This window comes from Fundulus heteroclitus, chromosome 11, assembly GCF_011125445.2.
Source record: "Fundulus heteroclitus isolate FHET01 chromosome 11, MU-UCD_Fhet_4.1, whole genome shotgun sequence".
Lineage (NCBI taxonomy): Eukaryota > Metazoa > Chordata > Actinopteri > Cyprinodontiformes > Fundulidae > Fundulus > Fundulus heteroclitus.
This window is the reverse complement of record NC_046371.1, coordinates 1,586,028-1,600,757: the sequence shown is the minus strand read 5'-3', so window position 1 is coordinate 1,600,757 and position 14,730 is coordinate 1,586,028. Positions and strand designations below refer to the sequence as shown.

Sequence of the window (14,730 nt, the reverse complement as noted above, 5' to 3'; positions counted from 1 at the left end):
ATTTTTCAGTTTCTCCTTTTCATTCTAGATTAAATATATTTTTTTATTTATTATAATGTATGTTTCAATGTGCCGGACAGTTAAAGGTGTTTGTATATTTTAACCCTTTGGCTTCCATGTGACTTCACGCTGGTCTCTAATTGGCTACTTAAACACCCTCTTGGGGCCAATCAGCATTTCCTGCATCATTCTTCATCCAAAGGGAAGCCGATGCAGATTCCAGCGGACAGGTCAGACAAGAAGACGAGCGACAGCGGTGGAGAAAAACGGATGAAGGAACTTAGACCAGACCAGTGCTTTAAGTGGGCCGGTACAGAGCGGTATGCAGTACCTCCACTTCTAACCTTTACCCCTTAGCGTACCGGGACGTTTCCCTACCATGTGGCGGGTACAGAGACTCCACCCACATCCCCGCCCCCATCCACAGTTTACAGCTTGTAGCATATTTGTCGATTTAAAAAATGGCCTCATTAGAAACGCTTACTGTGCATTCAAAGTGGATACAGGCGCATCACACGAGCGAGGGAAATGATCATGGCAGTGATGTTTACCTGGATCCTAGAGGCTCAAAGAGGACCAGAACTGCAGCAGAGGAGTGATAACTGATCAGTTCTTCACAAGAACATGGAGACCGGACTCCGCTGGCATCAGCGCCTCCAACAGAACCTGCTGCTGCTGCACAAACCCCTCACTAAGATCAGGGGTGCCGCTAGACGTTTTGGGGCCCTGAGCGCAAATAATACAGGATTTGTCAGTGTTTTTCTCTTTATTTCCAAAAATAACTTCTCAATATTGATGTTTTGAAAACAGTTGTAACAAGAGGAGAAACCAAAATCCTGATAAACAGACTAGTTTTGTATCAGCGGTGCACACACTTCCACACAAGATGAGTGTCTTTTACCTATTGAAGAAAATTAATAAACAATAGATTTTAAGTGGAATTAAAATGAGAAAACAAATAAAGTACAACAAATAAAATGCAGCAATGGGCAGTGAAGAGGATTCATCCTCTAAATTTCTCTTGGAATAAGACGTATTTTTGTCCTGTTTTGTTTGATGAAAATCCCTAAAAACATCTCATGTCTGACTATCCAGAGGGAACTGAACCATGGGATCATGATGATTTGTTTTCTTCAGGAAGGTTCATTAGGAGGAGCTCGTTAAAACCAGAGATCCTCAAAGTCTGCAGAACGTCTGCAAATTATTTCACATTAACAGACTTTAACTCTGCTGCTCAGAATAAATCGTTGTTAAATTAGTGCCGATGTAACAGGCTGAACGTGGGATAAATTCTAATGCCTTTGTTACTTTTGCTTTTTTTCATTTTTCACATTTTTCATTTGTTCAAAGACTTACTGTTGCTTTAGTGAAAAGCTGCAGGTGAAATCATGCTTTACTATTTTTTTGTACGTTTTTTTTTTCAACATTATTGCTGCCAAACCTTTTTCCATTCATCAACTCATAACTTTGTTAAAGTATCACCTGTAGCTCAGGTACCTTTTCCACTATATAGGCTGCAGCAGTCAGAGGGCCTCGCCTCTGTGAGTCTGCCCCAGGGCAGCTGTGGCTGCTGGCATAGCTCACCACCGTCAGGGTGTGAATGATTGATTGTAGAGCAAAGTGTTCTGGTGTCGGTGGACTAGTTAAAGCGCTGTACAAGTACAAGCCAGTTACCATTTTACACGTTGGGCTTATGGAGGGCGTCACCAGAGGAGAGACTGGAGAGATGTCCATCTCCAGAGCAAATATTTTCATTCCGCTTATATATAATAACATGCTTCAAAACTTTTATTAAGTGTTTTATTTTATTGTAAATGTGTGGTTCTGATTACTATGATTTTACTCTGGCTGACAGACCAGCATGAACGGGTTCCTGTAAAGTTTACAGGAGTCACCAGCTGCTGCTGCTGGTAGTCACAGGACAACAGGAAAAGTCTTTGTCTCAACCCTGTTCTGTTCCATAGATATACGTTAATACCTGATATATTAAAGAATTATTTTTGTTCTTTGACAATGTATTTTGGGAAAAACTGGTTAGTTTTAAACTAAAAGCAACATATATGCTTGTGCTCTGTTCTCACATAAAACTGAGAACAACACGTGTTATTTTGTTATAACTTGTTTTAACTTGTGATGGGAACCTATGACAATGTGTTGTGGGAAAGACTGATTCTGTATTCCTTATTTTGCTTATATTTGCTGTATTCTGAGTTTGCAATATTATTTTGCTTCACACACTGCTGAGATGCTGGGAACGGTTTTTGTTTGGGAAACATGTTTTGGAAATGGGACGAACAGCTCACATGGGAGAGAGAACTGGCCACTCTCGCTCCCATCTGATACTTTGTTTATGGGTATAAAAAGGAGGGAACCGCCCTCATTCGTTGAAGTCTACCGTGGGTCGCGTACGGACGCCCGGCCGCATGGATTGTGCTCTTACCGGACTGACTGGCTTCCCAGTTCTGTGCCATGGTAAGGGGTGGAACATCACGCTTGTCTGAAAGCAATGCTGCTTTAAGTGCTTGCTACTTTGTGTTTGTGAAGTGCTTGCTGTTTTGTGTTGCTGTATTCTGTGGAGGATAATAAATATGGGCACTATTATTCTAATAGAAACAGTGTTTATTTGTTTATTTGTGTCTTGCTGATCTCTTCCGAACCTGAATAAAAATTTCATTAAACAGTACCTCAAGGACCGGTGCTGCCTGGTATCAGTGCAGCCGCCATCTTGGATGGGTCCAAGTGCATTTATTTGTACTGAGGAAGGTGCATGCTCAACTAAAATAATCATAACTCCCTGAATCTGATACAGGACACCTTCTGTACACCCCGTCAGCAGTAATGTGTGCAAAGCTTTTTTTAAGGGCCTGGAAAAGTGATCTTAAAAAGTTTTGGGTCATTCCAGTGTCTTAAACTACCCAGCTTGCAGCTGAGGCTGGAAGCCTTGAAAAATAACCGTTTTGCTAAGCTTCTTGCATGAACTGGGACTCATTGTCACTGTGGTTCAGCCTTAGTTTGTGAAATACAGAGACAAAAAACAATTAAGAATGAAACAATGGTTCTCAATTCTGAACTGGGTTTCTTCTGTTTTTGATCACAGAATAAAAACTTCTTCTGAACCAATATCTGCCTGAACGAAATGGTGATCTGCACCGCCTGTTCTACTTTCAGCAGCGCGCCGGTTATTACAACTATTAGCGGCACTAAATAAGGGCGGGCAGTTGTTATAGCCACAATAGGGAGATTATTTAGACCTGTTTAAAAAACGTAAAGGTTTAGTGTTCCTACTCCATGGTCAAATGAAGCAGAAGTGCAGTGTGACCTACTGGTGGCGCCTTTTTAAGGTTTGTATGCATGTTGAGTTTCAAAGAGCATACGGCTAACTAGTGACCTGCCAGAGAAATCACACTGTTAAGTGTTTTTACTAGTGTCTAGTCCAGGAAGATAGTAATTAAATGGCTGTGCACAAATTTGGGAATATGAGAGGTTTAAACCCTTTAGATATGATTTCATTGTTTAGATGGTCTGGAATACAAGTTGTATTTAAATGCACCATTAAAGCAGCTTCTGGGGGGGGGGCAGTGATGTTTACATTCAGATTGATGATTCAAGCAATTAATTCGGTTCAGAGCAGCTATGGACCTTGTTGATGTTGACAGAACCTGACAAAGTTCTGGTTCGGCCCACTTTTTTCTCCTCTAGCGGCTTGAGAAACCTTAATGTTCCCAAATAGCAGAGTTCAGTGAATGCTCTGCTTTGTTCTGGTGTCACGTTCTAAAGTCGCCCTGCAGAACATTGCTTTGAGCTCTTCGTTCCTCACATAAAGTCTCTGCATGGGTTCGGGTAGAAAACAAGGCCGTACCGGATCTCCTCAGCAGCAGGAATCGTCCAGAAATCTGTTTTTCTAATTTACTTTAGATGCTCGTTTTTCTCAAAGAGAGCCATGAAGTTAATCAACTGAGACGAGTTATACCATTCATGCCTAATGTCGCTAATTTACATCAGAAATGTGTTTCTGATTAACAAACTGCCTAAAAACCAGGATCTCAAAGAGGGAAAAGAAACGGCACATTGTAATTTTAAATTTTAATTTTCTTCTTTACTTAAAAAAGATCAAAATAAAGACGTACAATTAAATGAGAAGTAAAGACGCCCACGTCAGGCGTCCGGTGTAGAGACAGATGGCAGGACGGGGATGCCGGACCTGGACTGGCGCCGCTGGTTTCTTCCCTCTCGTAGACGTCGGCGTGAACGAGGACGGGCCGCATGAGAAGCGTCTAGTTGTGCCGCCGCCGTCCTGCAGAGTGTCCAGCTGTCTCCAGGACGCTTCTGCTACAGAGGATCCACAGTGATTCCGTTTGGACCAGGGGGGGGACGGCCCCAACCCCGACCCCTGTTCAACCCGTGGGAGGAATGGCATCGTTCCATTGATGGCGTTAAGGTACTACCCTGATAGTACTGAGTTAAACCTTAGTTTTTTTTATTTTCAGCATTAAAAAAATAGATCAAAGAATGGAGGAAAATAACGTTGTGAGAGCAGGAAGTTGATTTCTAAGCCGCTCTCTGGGTCTACGTCTGCACAGTGAGGACTAACGGGTCGGGTTTGCAGGGTGGAGCTAGAATAACATTCATCCTGGAATATATTTCATAAACTTTTACTGCAACAGGTATCAGAGTATTTGGGCAGTCGATACCCTTCACATTTAGTTCGGATGCTCCTACGTTAATATACTCAACACAAAGTTCATGGGTACCTCCCGACGTCCGCTTCGGGTGGCGTCGAACTTTCCATTATTGCGACGAATAAAATCTTAAAAGATGTTTTTAGAATAAAAAAGAGAAGGTCTCTTCACTACAGTGTCTGCTATGTACATGTTTAGAAAGCAAGCACAGCCGTGGGTATGTACAGCCAGACCTCAGCAGTTCTTCCTCACAATATACAGATTTACTAATGTTCACACATTTCTATGTTTGCTCATATATTCAGTGTCAATAAATTTAATTTTCTGCTTTAATGAATAGAAATATCTGCGTGTCGCTCGTTGATATCTGCTGCTGTCTGAGAACAGTCCAGTTTTTTTTACCACAGCACTCAGAAAAGACGAAGAAGTTTCAAGTTTGCGTTTTTTTTTTTTTTGTTCTCTAGTCGTCGTCTCTGATATTGTTTTCTGTCCTCTCTTCTCCTCCTCAGTCCCATAAAAAAGGAGATAGTTGTGTCTCTGGTTCCCTCAGATTCTGGAGGCTGGCTAGGAGCCCGCCTCGCGTTGGTTTCCCTCCTCCTGACCAGCAGAGACCGGTCGGCCGGCTCAATCCTGTGTCTTTGTGGTTCCTGTCTCGGTCGGTGGTGGTGGTGTTATTGCAATAAGGCACTTGAGAGGTTTTTGGTTTTCAAGGAAGCTCAGAGGAAACCAGGGCCAGGCCGGAGCTCTGGCGGATGGGAGGCCCGGTGTGGACGGCCTTGGGGCAGTCGGGCGTCAGCACTCGTCCGTTCTCCCCAACGCTGCCTGTGATGGACAGACGAGCCTTGTTCCTCATGGCTTCTGTGAATGTTAGCTGAGGAGAAACACAAAGAGGGAGAACGTGCTCACGCAGACGCTGCCATTCTGGAAACCCGGACCGTTGCAGATTGGAGTTACGGGCCGACGCCTCAGGGAAGCTGTCGGGTATCTGCCCTCTTACAGATCTTACTCACCTTTTGCCTCATTGTCCCTTAAGTGTTTCAGATCAATCAGACTAAATACAAGAAGCAGTTTTGAGATGCTACCGTTAATCGATCTAAAATAAATCCAAACCAACCTTTGTGCTACCTCGTTAAACAGATGAGTTCAGCAGAACCCGTGTGACAGCACGAAGTAGGCTACAACCCTTCAATGAGAAACACATCCTGCTCCCATATGAAGGAATCCCTCAACAGATAAAAATCTCTGATATCCATCAGTCTGGGAAGGATGCTGGAAACCTTTCAGAAGGGACGTTCACACCGAACGCGTTCCAGGTGAATCTTTTCACCGTTGGTCGCTCGATATTTCACGTCTCTCTCGCAAACAATCGGCGCCACAATGCAGCGAATTTCCCTCCAGCTCGCTTCTCCGCCTCATCAAAGAGGAGAAGCGTTTCTCCGCCTGCCGGTTTGTCTATTCAACTCACCGTGGCAGAGATGGATTTTACCGAACCAGTCACCATGCTGTGTGTCGTGTGGAAATCTGAACAACGGCGTCGGCAGCCCCGGGTCCTCCAGAGCCCCGCCCCGGTTGGCGAGCATCAGCCCCCGGAGCTGCATCTGGATGCTTTCAGCGGTACTTCTGTCTGTCCAGAACCAGCATGAAGATCAGTCTAGATACGGCCGTCTTTGGTCAGAAAATCCATCATTGCTCAATAGAAACATCGCCTAACTGTCTAAACGTGTGCTACAGAAAAAACGTTTTCGCTCTCAAATAAATAGACAAGGAGAACCCTTAACTGGATGCAAATTGACAGAAAAGTTCAGATTGTTCACTCTGTTCGGCCAATCCGTGTCGTTCACATCGCCGGACTATTAATTCGCTCCCGATCGCGCCTTTACATCAGGGTAGCATGTAAATCACTCGCTCCATTTGCCTTGATCTCGCTCTGTGACTCCAGAAACCCACAGTGAGAACCTTCATCCACACATGGAGAACACGCGGAACAGTGGAGAACCTTCTCAAAGGTGGCCAAAGAACCAAAATCTCCTCATCCAGGAGGTCCCAGAAGAACGTCTACATCCATGCAGACCTCCCTGCCTCGGCTAGGGTCAGAGCTGTAAGACTAACAGCATTTTAGGGTTTAAATCAGAACCTCCCCAAAGCAGAGCGGGTCCAGATTCAGAACCGGTTACCAGGAACCGTGAGCGGGGAACAACCAGTCATCAGCGTTAGAGGGTAACGCAGGGCCTCAGCTTTGATTAAAAATGTATTTGATGATCTGAAACATCTTATTGGGACAAAGAAGTAAAAGCAAGAAAACTGTAAGAGGGTAAAAACTTTTTCATAAAATGCAAACAAACCTTAATTACTCAACGAGAGGAAGCGACCAGCAGCTGAGTATAATTAAGACAAACAGATGATCCGTATTTCACTGTAACTATGGTTCAAACTTACTAAAAAGCTGAATTTACATTTTTATGGGAATTAAGGTTGTTTCTAATCAGAAACATTTGAACATTTTTGTTCAGACTTATGTCCCAACATGCATTGATGTGCAGAAAGTTAGACTAGAAAGCTAAAAATATAAAGATTGGTTTTGGGCGTTTGAACTGCAGGGTTTCATCGAGCTGTCAGCTTCAGAAAGGTAGAAGTTTGCACCTTAATTTATGCTCACTGACCGGCTTATTTCCAGAAAAACTCCAATCTGCAGAACCAAAAAAACGAACAGTACCGCCTCCAAAGAGCCAGAGCTCCTTAGGTTTTTTAAAATGGTCTGAATCAACAGTTCTCTTTGGACTCTGGCTGTGTTTCAGACCCTGTTCAGCCCAGGATCCCTTTTTATCAGCAATGGTTTTAAGCCATGAAACCGTGAACTATGAGCCATTCAGACGTAAACACGAAGCATTTCTACTGCTGTTCGTACGTCCCACACCCTTCAGAGAATCCTGAATCACCTACATCTGGCACTGGCAGGTCGAAGCTTTACCACCTCGGATATCTGCGACAAAACTTGGATCAGTGCGTCAGGACAGTTTAATGCCAACAAGGTTAAATCCCAAAGAGCAAACAGTCTCTGCTGGATGACTTCCTTTTAAAAAAATAAAACTTTTAAATGTTCTGCACCTGCTGTGCACTGCAAAAACGGAACTAGAAATAAGTAAAATGTTCTTAAAATCTGTGTATTTGTCCTTGATTTGAGCAGGTAAATAAGATGATTTGCCAATGAAATAAGAATTGTGCACTTAAAATAGGAACAATTTATCTCAGTCATCTTATTTCAAGTGCAGTATGTCTAATTATCTTATTTTAGGGGTCAAATTACTCATTCCATTGGCAGATAATCTTATTTACCTGCTCAAATCAAGCATAAATACAGCTGGTGAAGATTTTTTTTGGAAAAAAAGGATAAATACACTAATTTTAAGAACATTTTACTTACTTTTAGATCTGTTTTTGCAGTGTGGATGGTTTTGCTTAAACCTGACACTTCTTCTGGCCTCCACTTACCTAATGGAGCCCACTTACCTATTCTTATGAAGCGCATGCTACAGAATATGCTGCCACGGTCGGGCACAGGTGCTGGACTGAGAAGCTTTGTAAAAAGCAGCCAAAGTCTAAAGACAAACTTTGAAGACCTTCAGAAAGCCTGGAGAGCTGTTGACCAAGGAGTCCAAGAGTCTGACTCCTTGGAGGGAAAACATGAAACATTAAGGTGTGTCTGCACAGTACTGTAGGCGTTTATATATGCAGCCACGGATCTCTGGATGAACCTTTTACCAACAGAATGATTTGACAGGGATAGGTGCAGGGAAGCTGACTAAGCAACATTGAAGCTAATGCAGAGTTTATGCTGATGGGGGACACAGCGTTGGACAGATATAGACTGGGGACAGAGATCTGGAAGTCAAAAACCCAGAAAGCGGAGGGGAGTAAGCAGTCGGAGAATGTTCTTGGACCTCATCTGGAGGGTTCTGTTCCTGAGTAACGTTAAAATATGCAGTTTCTGATCATAAATGTCGTCCTAAAGGGGTTTTCTTTGTGCTTGTGTCATTCCAGGGACAGACTTAAGAGAGAAATGTCTCTTCCCATGTCTTGGACCTTTAGAAGGACACTGAGACTATGTGGATTCAAGACTCAAAGGAAACATGAAATGAACAAATGCTCTGCAGTTTGATGTAGTGTCCTCACAACTGTAAATATGAGACAATAGTCACTTTTTAACTGTTTTTTTTTTGTTCCTATTAGCTGTGAGAAATGCCAACATTACCTCAGGAGGGGTGATACTTAGAAAGGAATATAATTCATGCTTTACCGGTCACAGCACGCTCAGAACTTATTGGCACTCCTGGAAATTAACCAATAAAACACTTAAATCCTGTTTTTACACTGAACTTAATAGCTCCCCAAAAAATCTGCCATGAAATATTTGTCAGAAATTTATGTTGATAAGAGCGTTTAGGAGCTTCTGCTGCTAAAGGACGGGAGCAGCCAGACAACTCCAGGTAAGAACGGTTCTTATTAGCCAGAGAGCGACCAGACCAGAGTTAAACCAGAGGCTAACTCTTTGGGGACACACAAAGCAACCAGATTCCTTGTTTAAAGGTCACTTAGAGGACCAGATGTGGACACATGGTGAAAAGGAAAGCTACCAGCCCTGGTTCCTTGAGAAAAGTAGCTGGTCAAAAAGAAGCTAACTGGGCTTAGCATTGCGTTAGCATGACAGACCTAGCATAGCGTAGGCCTGGTAAACATCCTGATTTGATTGTTATCAGATGTCTGCTGACTGATCTGAACTGGAACCTCTCTGTTCTGAACCAGGACTAGAAGCCAAAGATCCAGCTAAGCCAAGAACCATGTCAGCTACAAGCAACATGTGGTCCCCCGTCTCAGCGGCCATCTTGTTACAGACTGACCACTTGGTATCAGCAGCTGAACTTGGAAATACTTCTTGGTTGATTACATTTAGCATCTGTGCTGTGGCACTAAGAGGAGCCAGGGTTGCTTTTAGAGGCTATTTCTAACCAAAGTAAGAGATGTATCTGCAGTAATGCTGGCTTAGACCCAGGCTACTTTGGTCAGACCGCTAACACTAGCATCTTCAGCGGGTTGCTGAATTCACCCATTGAGTTGGGGTGTGAACAGAGCTGCAGTTCCTCAACGTTGAAAGGAATCGGTTGAGGCGGTTCTTGAATTAATCAAGATGTCTCCTGGGCGCCTCCGTTTGGAGGTTTTCTGGACACATCCCACTGGGAGGAAATCCCCAGGCGGTACCAGAACTCACTGGAGGGAATGTAAGCCCACTCGGCCTGAATGAGCTGGACCTGTAGGGTGTCACTGGGGCGGTTGATGTCTGGGTTTCCTTTCTAGAACCGTTATACCGAGAACCCAATGGATGGATTATTGGTTACTACTTTCATATCTTAAAATGTTTGGTCCAGAGATTAATAATTGATAAACTTTTGTTTCGTTTTGTTAATTATCAAAGCCATTTATAAATATTGCAAGTTTCTACAGAGCAAAACATCAGCCTTTTTCCTCACTGAATTAATGTAGTTAAATGTTGGATGGGGTGCCAATAACTGTGGAAGGTGCTGTAGGTTAGAAATGTTTCTGTTTTGTGTCTACAGTGGTTTCAGGGTGGAGTGGAGAATTAGAAATGCTTGTGGTTTCTGTGTGATGAATGAGGTCCAGTCTCTGTAGCCACACAAACTGCGAAGCGTTAGAGACGACATCATGTCTGAGGATGACCCATCACTCCGTGTCACAGCGAGGGAAAGCTCAAACGCAGACCAGGACGTCACATCAGCACAAAGTGAGCAGCTAGGACAGGGAAGCGCTTTTGCCACTGGTCACCACAGTCACTCAGCATGGTGGAGCGAGCACAGGGAGGTGAGGCGGCAGGTTCACTTACAGTCTCTGTGCAGGGAGCTAGTGAAGGGAGAGCAAAGGGTTGGGCGAAGCGTCTACGAAAACCACATCTACATCTTAGCCTCCCCGTCGCTGCCATAACCATTGAAAACCTCACTAAATTCGGCTAAGTTGTGGATGCTGCCGCTGCGCCTGGGACTCTGGCTCTGGCTAGGCTCTGGACTATCGTGGGGCGTGCCGGAGCGGCAGGGGTAGCAGCGGCGGTGGGAGTGGTGCAAATGGGGGTGTTGGGACTGGGTTTGGGACGGGGACTGGGCCTCCACCTTCATTCTTTTGGCCTCGTTGCGTGACTTGTAGCAGAACTCGATGAGGGCCACCAGCATTGCCAAACCCAGGCCCCCGACGAGGATGTAGAAGACCCCCGCCACGTTGCTCAGGCTGAGGGCTTGGGACGACTTGTCCTGTTTCCAGTCGGGAGAGAAAGAAACTGATATCAGCTTTTACAGAAAGTTCAAATGATCAATAAACATACATCAGACAGGGTAAGAAGGAGAAAAATATTTCATCAAATTCACATCATGCTCTCACAAACACACTGAACTCATCATCCGTCTGACCAAACTACCATTATCCTGCCACTCAACAGGCTGTCGACCATTTTCCCACTGACCTGAACTACGTTAGCTCAAAATATTAATAAATAGGTTAAACCAAACTAGAAAAGATTTTCTCACTTACTCCCATCTTGCTAGTACTATTTACTGTTTTACTGTAGTTCTGTGGGGTAGCGGGCTAAGCCTGGGTCTTTGACACGGGCAACCTGGGTTCAAACCCCGACTGATTCAGGAAGAGAAAGTGTAAAAACTTCTCTGTGTGAGTTAATATGAGTTATAATGAGTTAATATGAAGACCCCTTAATGACGGAGCAGCCAAAAGGACTCGTTCTGTCACGGGTCTTAATTGTTCTAAAGCAGTGAACCTTGATCTGTGTACAGTAAGGTCTCTCTCGTTAACTCACCAATTAACCATGAAGCTAAAAATCTCAAACAGCAGCTTGTCCTGCCCCCGTCTGAAGAAACCCAGGAACAGATAAGAAACAAAGTCATTGACTGATACCTGGCTGGAAAGGGTTAAAAAGTCATTTCTAAGGGTTTGAAGCGCCGTCAGAGCTATTATCTTACAAATGTAGAAATGGAACAGCAGCTCATCAACGACCGATCCAGGAGGTCCCAGAACATCTAAAGCTCTGCAGCCAAAGTCAGAGGTCATAATTCAACAATAAGAAAGAGAGACCGGGGCAAAATGGCCTCCATTAGAACGTTTCAGGACCAGAACACAAAGGCCCGTCTCACATTTACCAAAAAATAGTCCAAGAAAAATGTTCTGATGAGCCAAGACGGGACCTTTCAGGACGGGTAGTGCGTCCCTTTACACCTGGAGTACTAACACAGCATCAGAGTAAAAGAACATCCGCCATCAGTCAGACACTGAGGTGGTAGTGAGATGTCTGGGGCGGCTCTGCTGCTTCAGGATCTGGACGACTTGCTGATGGAATCATGACATCCTTAGGGAGAATATCCTCTGGGTTCTGAAGCAGGACAATGGTCCAGAACAGCAGAAAGTCCACCTCTGAATGTGTAAGCCTTGCCAAACCCAGACCCCCGACGAAGATGTACAAGCCCCCGATTGTGGTGTGGCCTAGTCAAAGTCTGACCTCAAATCTGATTGAGATGCTGTGGCATGACATTAGAGAGGCCACAGAAACTGGAACCCCCTCCAAGGTGAACGGGTCCAACTTCCTCCACAGACTCAGAACCACTTGATCCCAATAAAGGAAACCACAAGTTATTGGGTTTGGGGGGGTTAAAAGGTTATAAAACGGTTTAAAAACCTTTTTAAACTATTTACCCAGGTTATCTGTCTGATGTTAACATTTGTTTCATAATCTGAATACTTTCAGTGTGACAATAAAGCAAAAATCACGAGAAAGTGACTCAAAGCCCCGTCTTTGAGTCACAGCAAAATGTGTTTTTCTTTACTGTGGCTAAAGTTGATCCCCCGGCTTCCTGTTATTTTTATCAACACATCCATGTTTTCAGCCTTCCTGGTCCTTGGAGGTAAGTGAGAAAATCTGGTTTGTTTGTGAGCCGCTCCTTTAATTCTCTCCTCTTTAAACAGAAGCTGCTCTTTCCCCAGACGTTCACCTTTGAATCCTGACTTAGTCAAACTGGCCTGAGCTCTGACTCTGGTTCCTACCTGCGGTTAATCTTCCTCTCTGATAAATCAGCCACATCCTTCAGGCACATTCAGTCACGACCTGTTGGCGCCTCTCATGCTTACTGTCGTCTCTAGACGGCGTGTGTGTGTCTGAGCGCGCTGTGCTGCGCCGACCTGATTGAAAGTGTGGAGGGTGCATGCACCGGTGCCTGAATAAAGCTTTCTCCATGCTGCAGCGCGTCAGCGGTGTGGATCAGTGCTGGCTTTTGGACTGTGAGCGTCCTGTGTGGCGTACAGTGATGTCTGAACATGCCTTGGGTTTACCGGTGGCGGTAAATAACGTGTGTCTGCAGCTGTGACACATCCTGTCCTGGCCCATAGTTTTTAACATGACACAAATGTTGCTTTTTAACCTATTTTTAAGTTTTTATTGTTTGCTGAAGCGACTCCATGCACGGACCGGATCAGGACGCCTCTCTGTTGGCTCAGCGCTGGACGTTTATTTTACCCCGGTCTGCTGCTGCTGTCCAGCCTTACAGTCGGTCCTCCATGGTTTTCCCAGACTAAAGTTTCTCCTTTAGCTGCCTTTTTCTCACCGACCAGCTGTCTATAAGTTTTCACCTGCAGATGGACTCAGAATATGGGGATGTTGGTAATTCAGTCAGGCCTAATAAAGTTGGGGCAAAGTATTTAGTGCTGATCAGGGAAACGGGTGCTGTAGCCTCTGGAAGGTCCTTTAATGAGTGAATTAAATTGGACAGGATCATAATACTGATGGCGACCATGCAGCGTTTTATAAAACCACGCTTTAAAGCTACAGTTCAAACACGCCGCTGATTATAAATCCCTTTAACGCCTGAAATTACCGCCGGTTATTCTCACAAAGCTCATTTCTGCTACCAGAAAAGTCTCAACCTTAAATATTTAATAGTTTATTGGAAACATCTCCTGTTTTCCACCCCAATATAATTATTTTGTAACGTAGGCTTTTATAGAGAATGTGGAAAATAAATGCAATAACATTTTTAGTCAATGAAGCTGGATTTTTTTTCCAGGAAAGGCCTAACTTTGTGAAAGCGGTAGTGCACTCAGGTCCTGGACTGGACCTCAGTTAGGGCTGCACCGCTTTAGGAAAATATAAACTGTAAAAATAATGCTGAATATTATGAAGTAACACATCGTCTCCTAATTCTACTTGAGCTTTCTGATCCAGGTTGCGAACATCTATCAGGTGTGAGTGTAAAAGATGCACTTTTAAAAAGCAGAGATTCATTCCGTAGCACTTAAAATATTATAGCCAACCAAGTATTGCATCTCAGCGGTGTTGAGTGAGGGAAACATTGAAAGTCAGATGACAACCGGGATCAGACATATTGTGCAGCAGAGATCTGCTCATTGCCAAACTGTTGGTATAAATTCACCTCAACATCTGAGTTCCTTTAACGCATCTATCCCACTAAATCCTGTTGATGCATATTCTACACATACCAATGGTTGTATTTGCTCCCACCTAATGGCTGGAGTTAAACACAACCATGCCTAATTTGCCTGATTTCCTTTGCACATATGTTGAAGTATGCCGAATACACGACTTTATAATTGTTTAAACTTTATTAAAACCAACCAGCGTTACTTAATTAAGTATCTAAATAATTTTACTGTTTATGTAGTGAATTAATCCAGGTAGTGAGGGGTTAAACGGCCTCCATTAGCACCTGAAAGACAAAATTTTAAGCTAGAAACGGTGAATTAACGCGGTTAAATAAGAAAATAAAGCCCATATTTGTGTCACGGCAGAAACTGGTGGCCGCAGCTGCTGTAGGTTGTGTTAATGCCTCATGTCTGTCATGCCGTATCCGCCAGATTAAGCTTCTAGCTGCATGTCTGTCATTGGCTGTTTGTCTGTAAGAACAGAACGGTACTGCCAGCGGGACAAAACAGTGCAAAGAGACAAAGAGAGGAGGGGGGGCACCCAGGCTGGTGG

General features: G+C 44.0%; 1 protein-coding gene across 3 annotated transcripts in view; it reads right to left on the bottom strand.

The window, feature by feature from the left end:
• Positions 1–4,068: 4,068 nt before the first annotated feature.
• gria4b (glutamate receptor, ionotropic, AMPA 4b) overlaps positions 4,069–14,730 on the bottom strand; it is a 146,424-nt gene continuing 135,762 nt past the window's right edge. For 2 of the 3 annotated variants that reach the window (XM_036142707.1, XM_036142706.1), the window contains exons 15-16: positions 10,853–10,990; positions 4,069–5,550 (exon numbers count right to left, since the gene is read on the bottom strand). In XM_036142707.1, coding sequence (XP_035998600.1) covers positions 5,386–5,550; positions 10,853–10,990 — 303 coding nt within the window. In that variant the 3' untranslated portion in view covers positions 4,069–5,385. Of the gene's footprint in view, positions 5,551–10,852; positions 10,991–14,730 lie in introns of those variants that run through there. The other variant, XM_036142709.1, reaches the window with a different exon arrangement.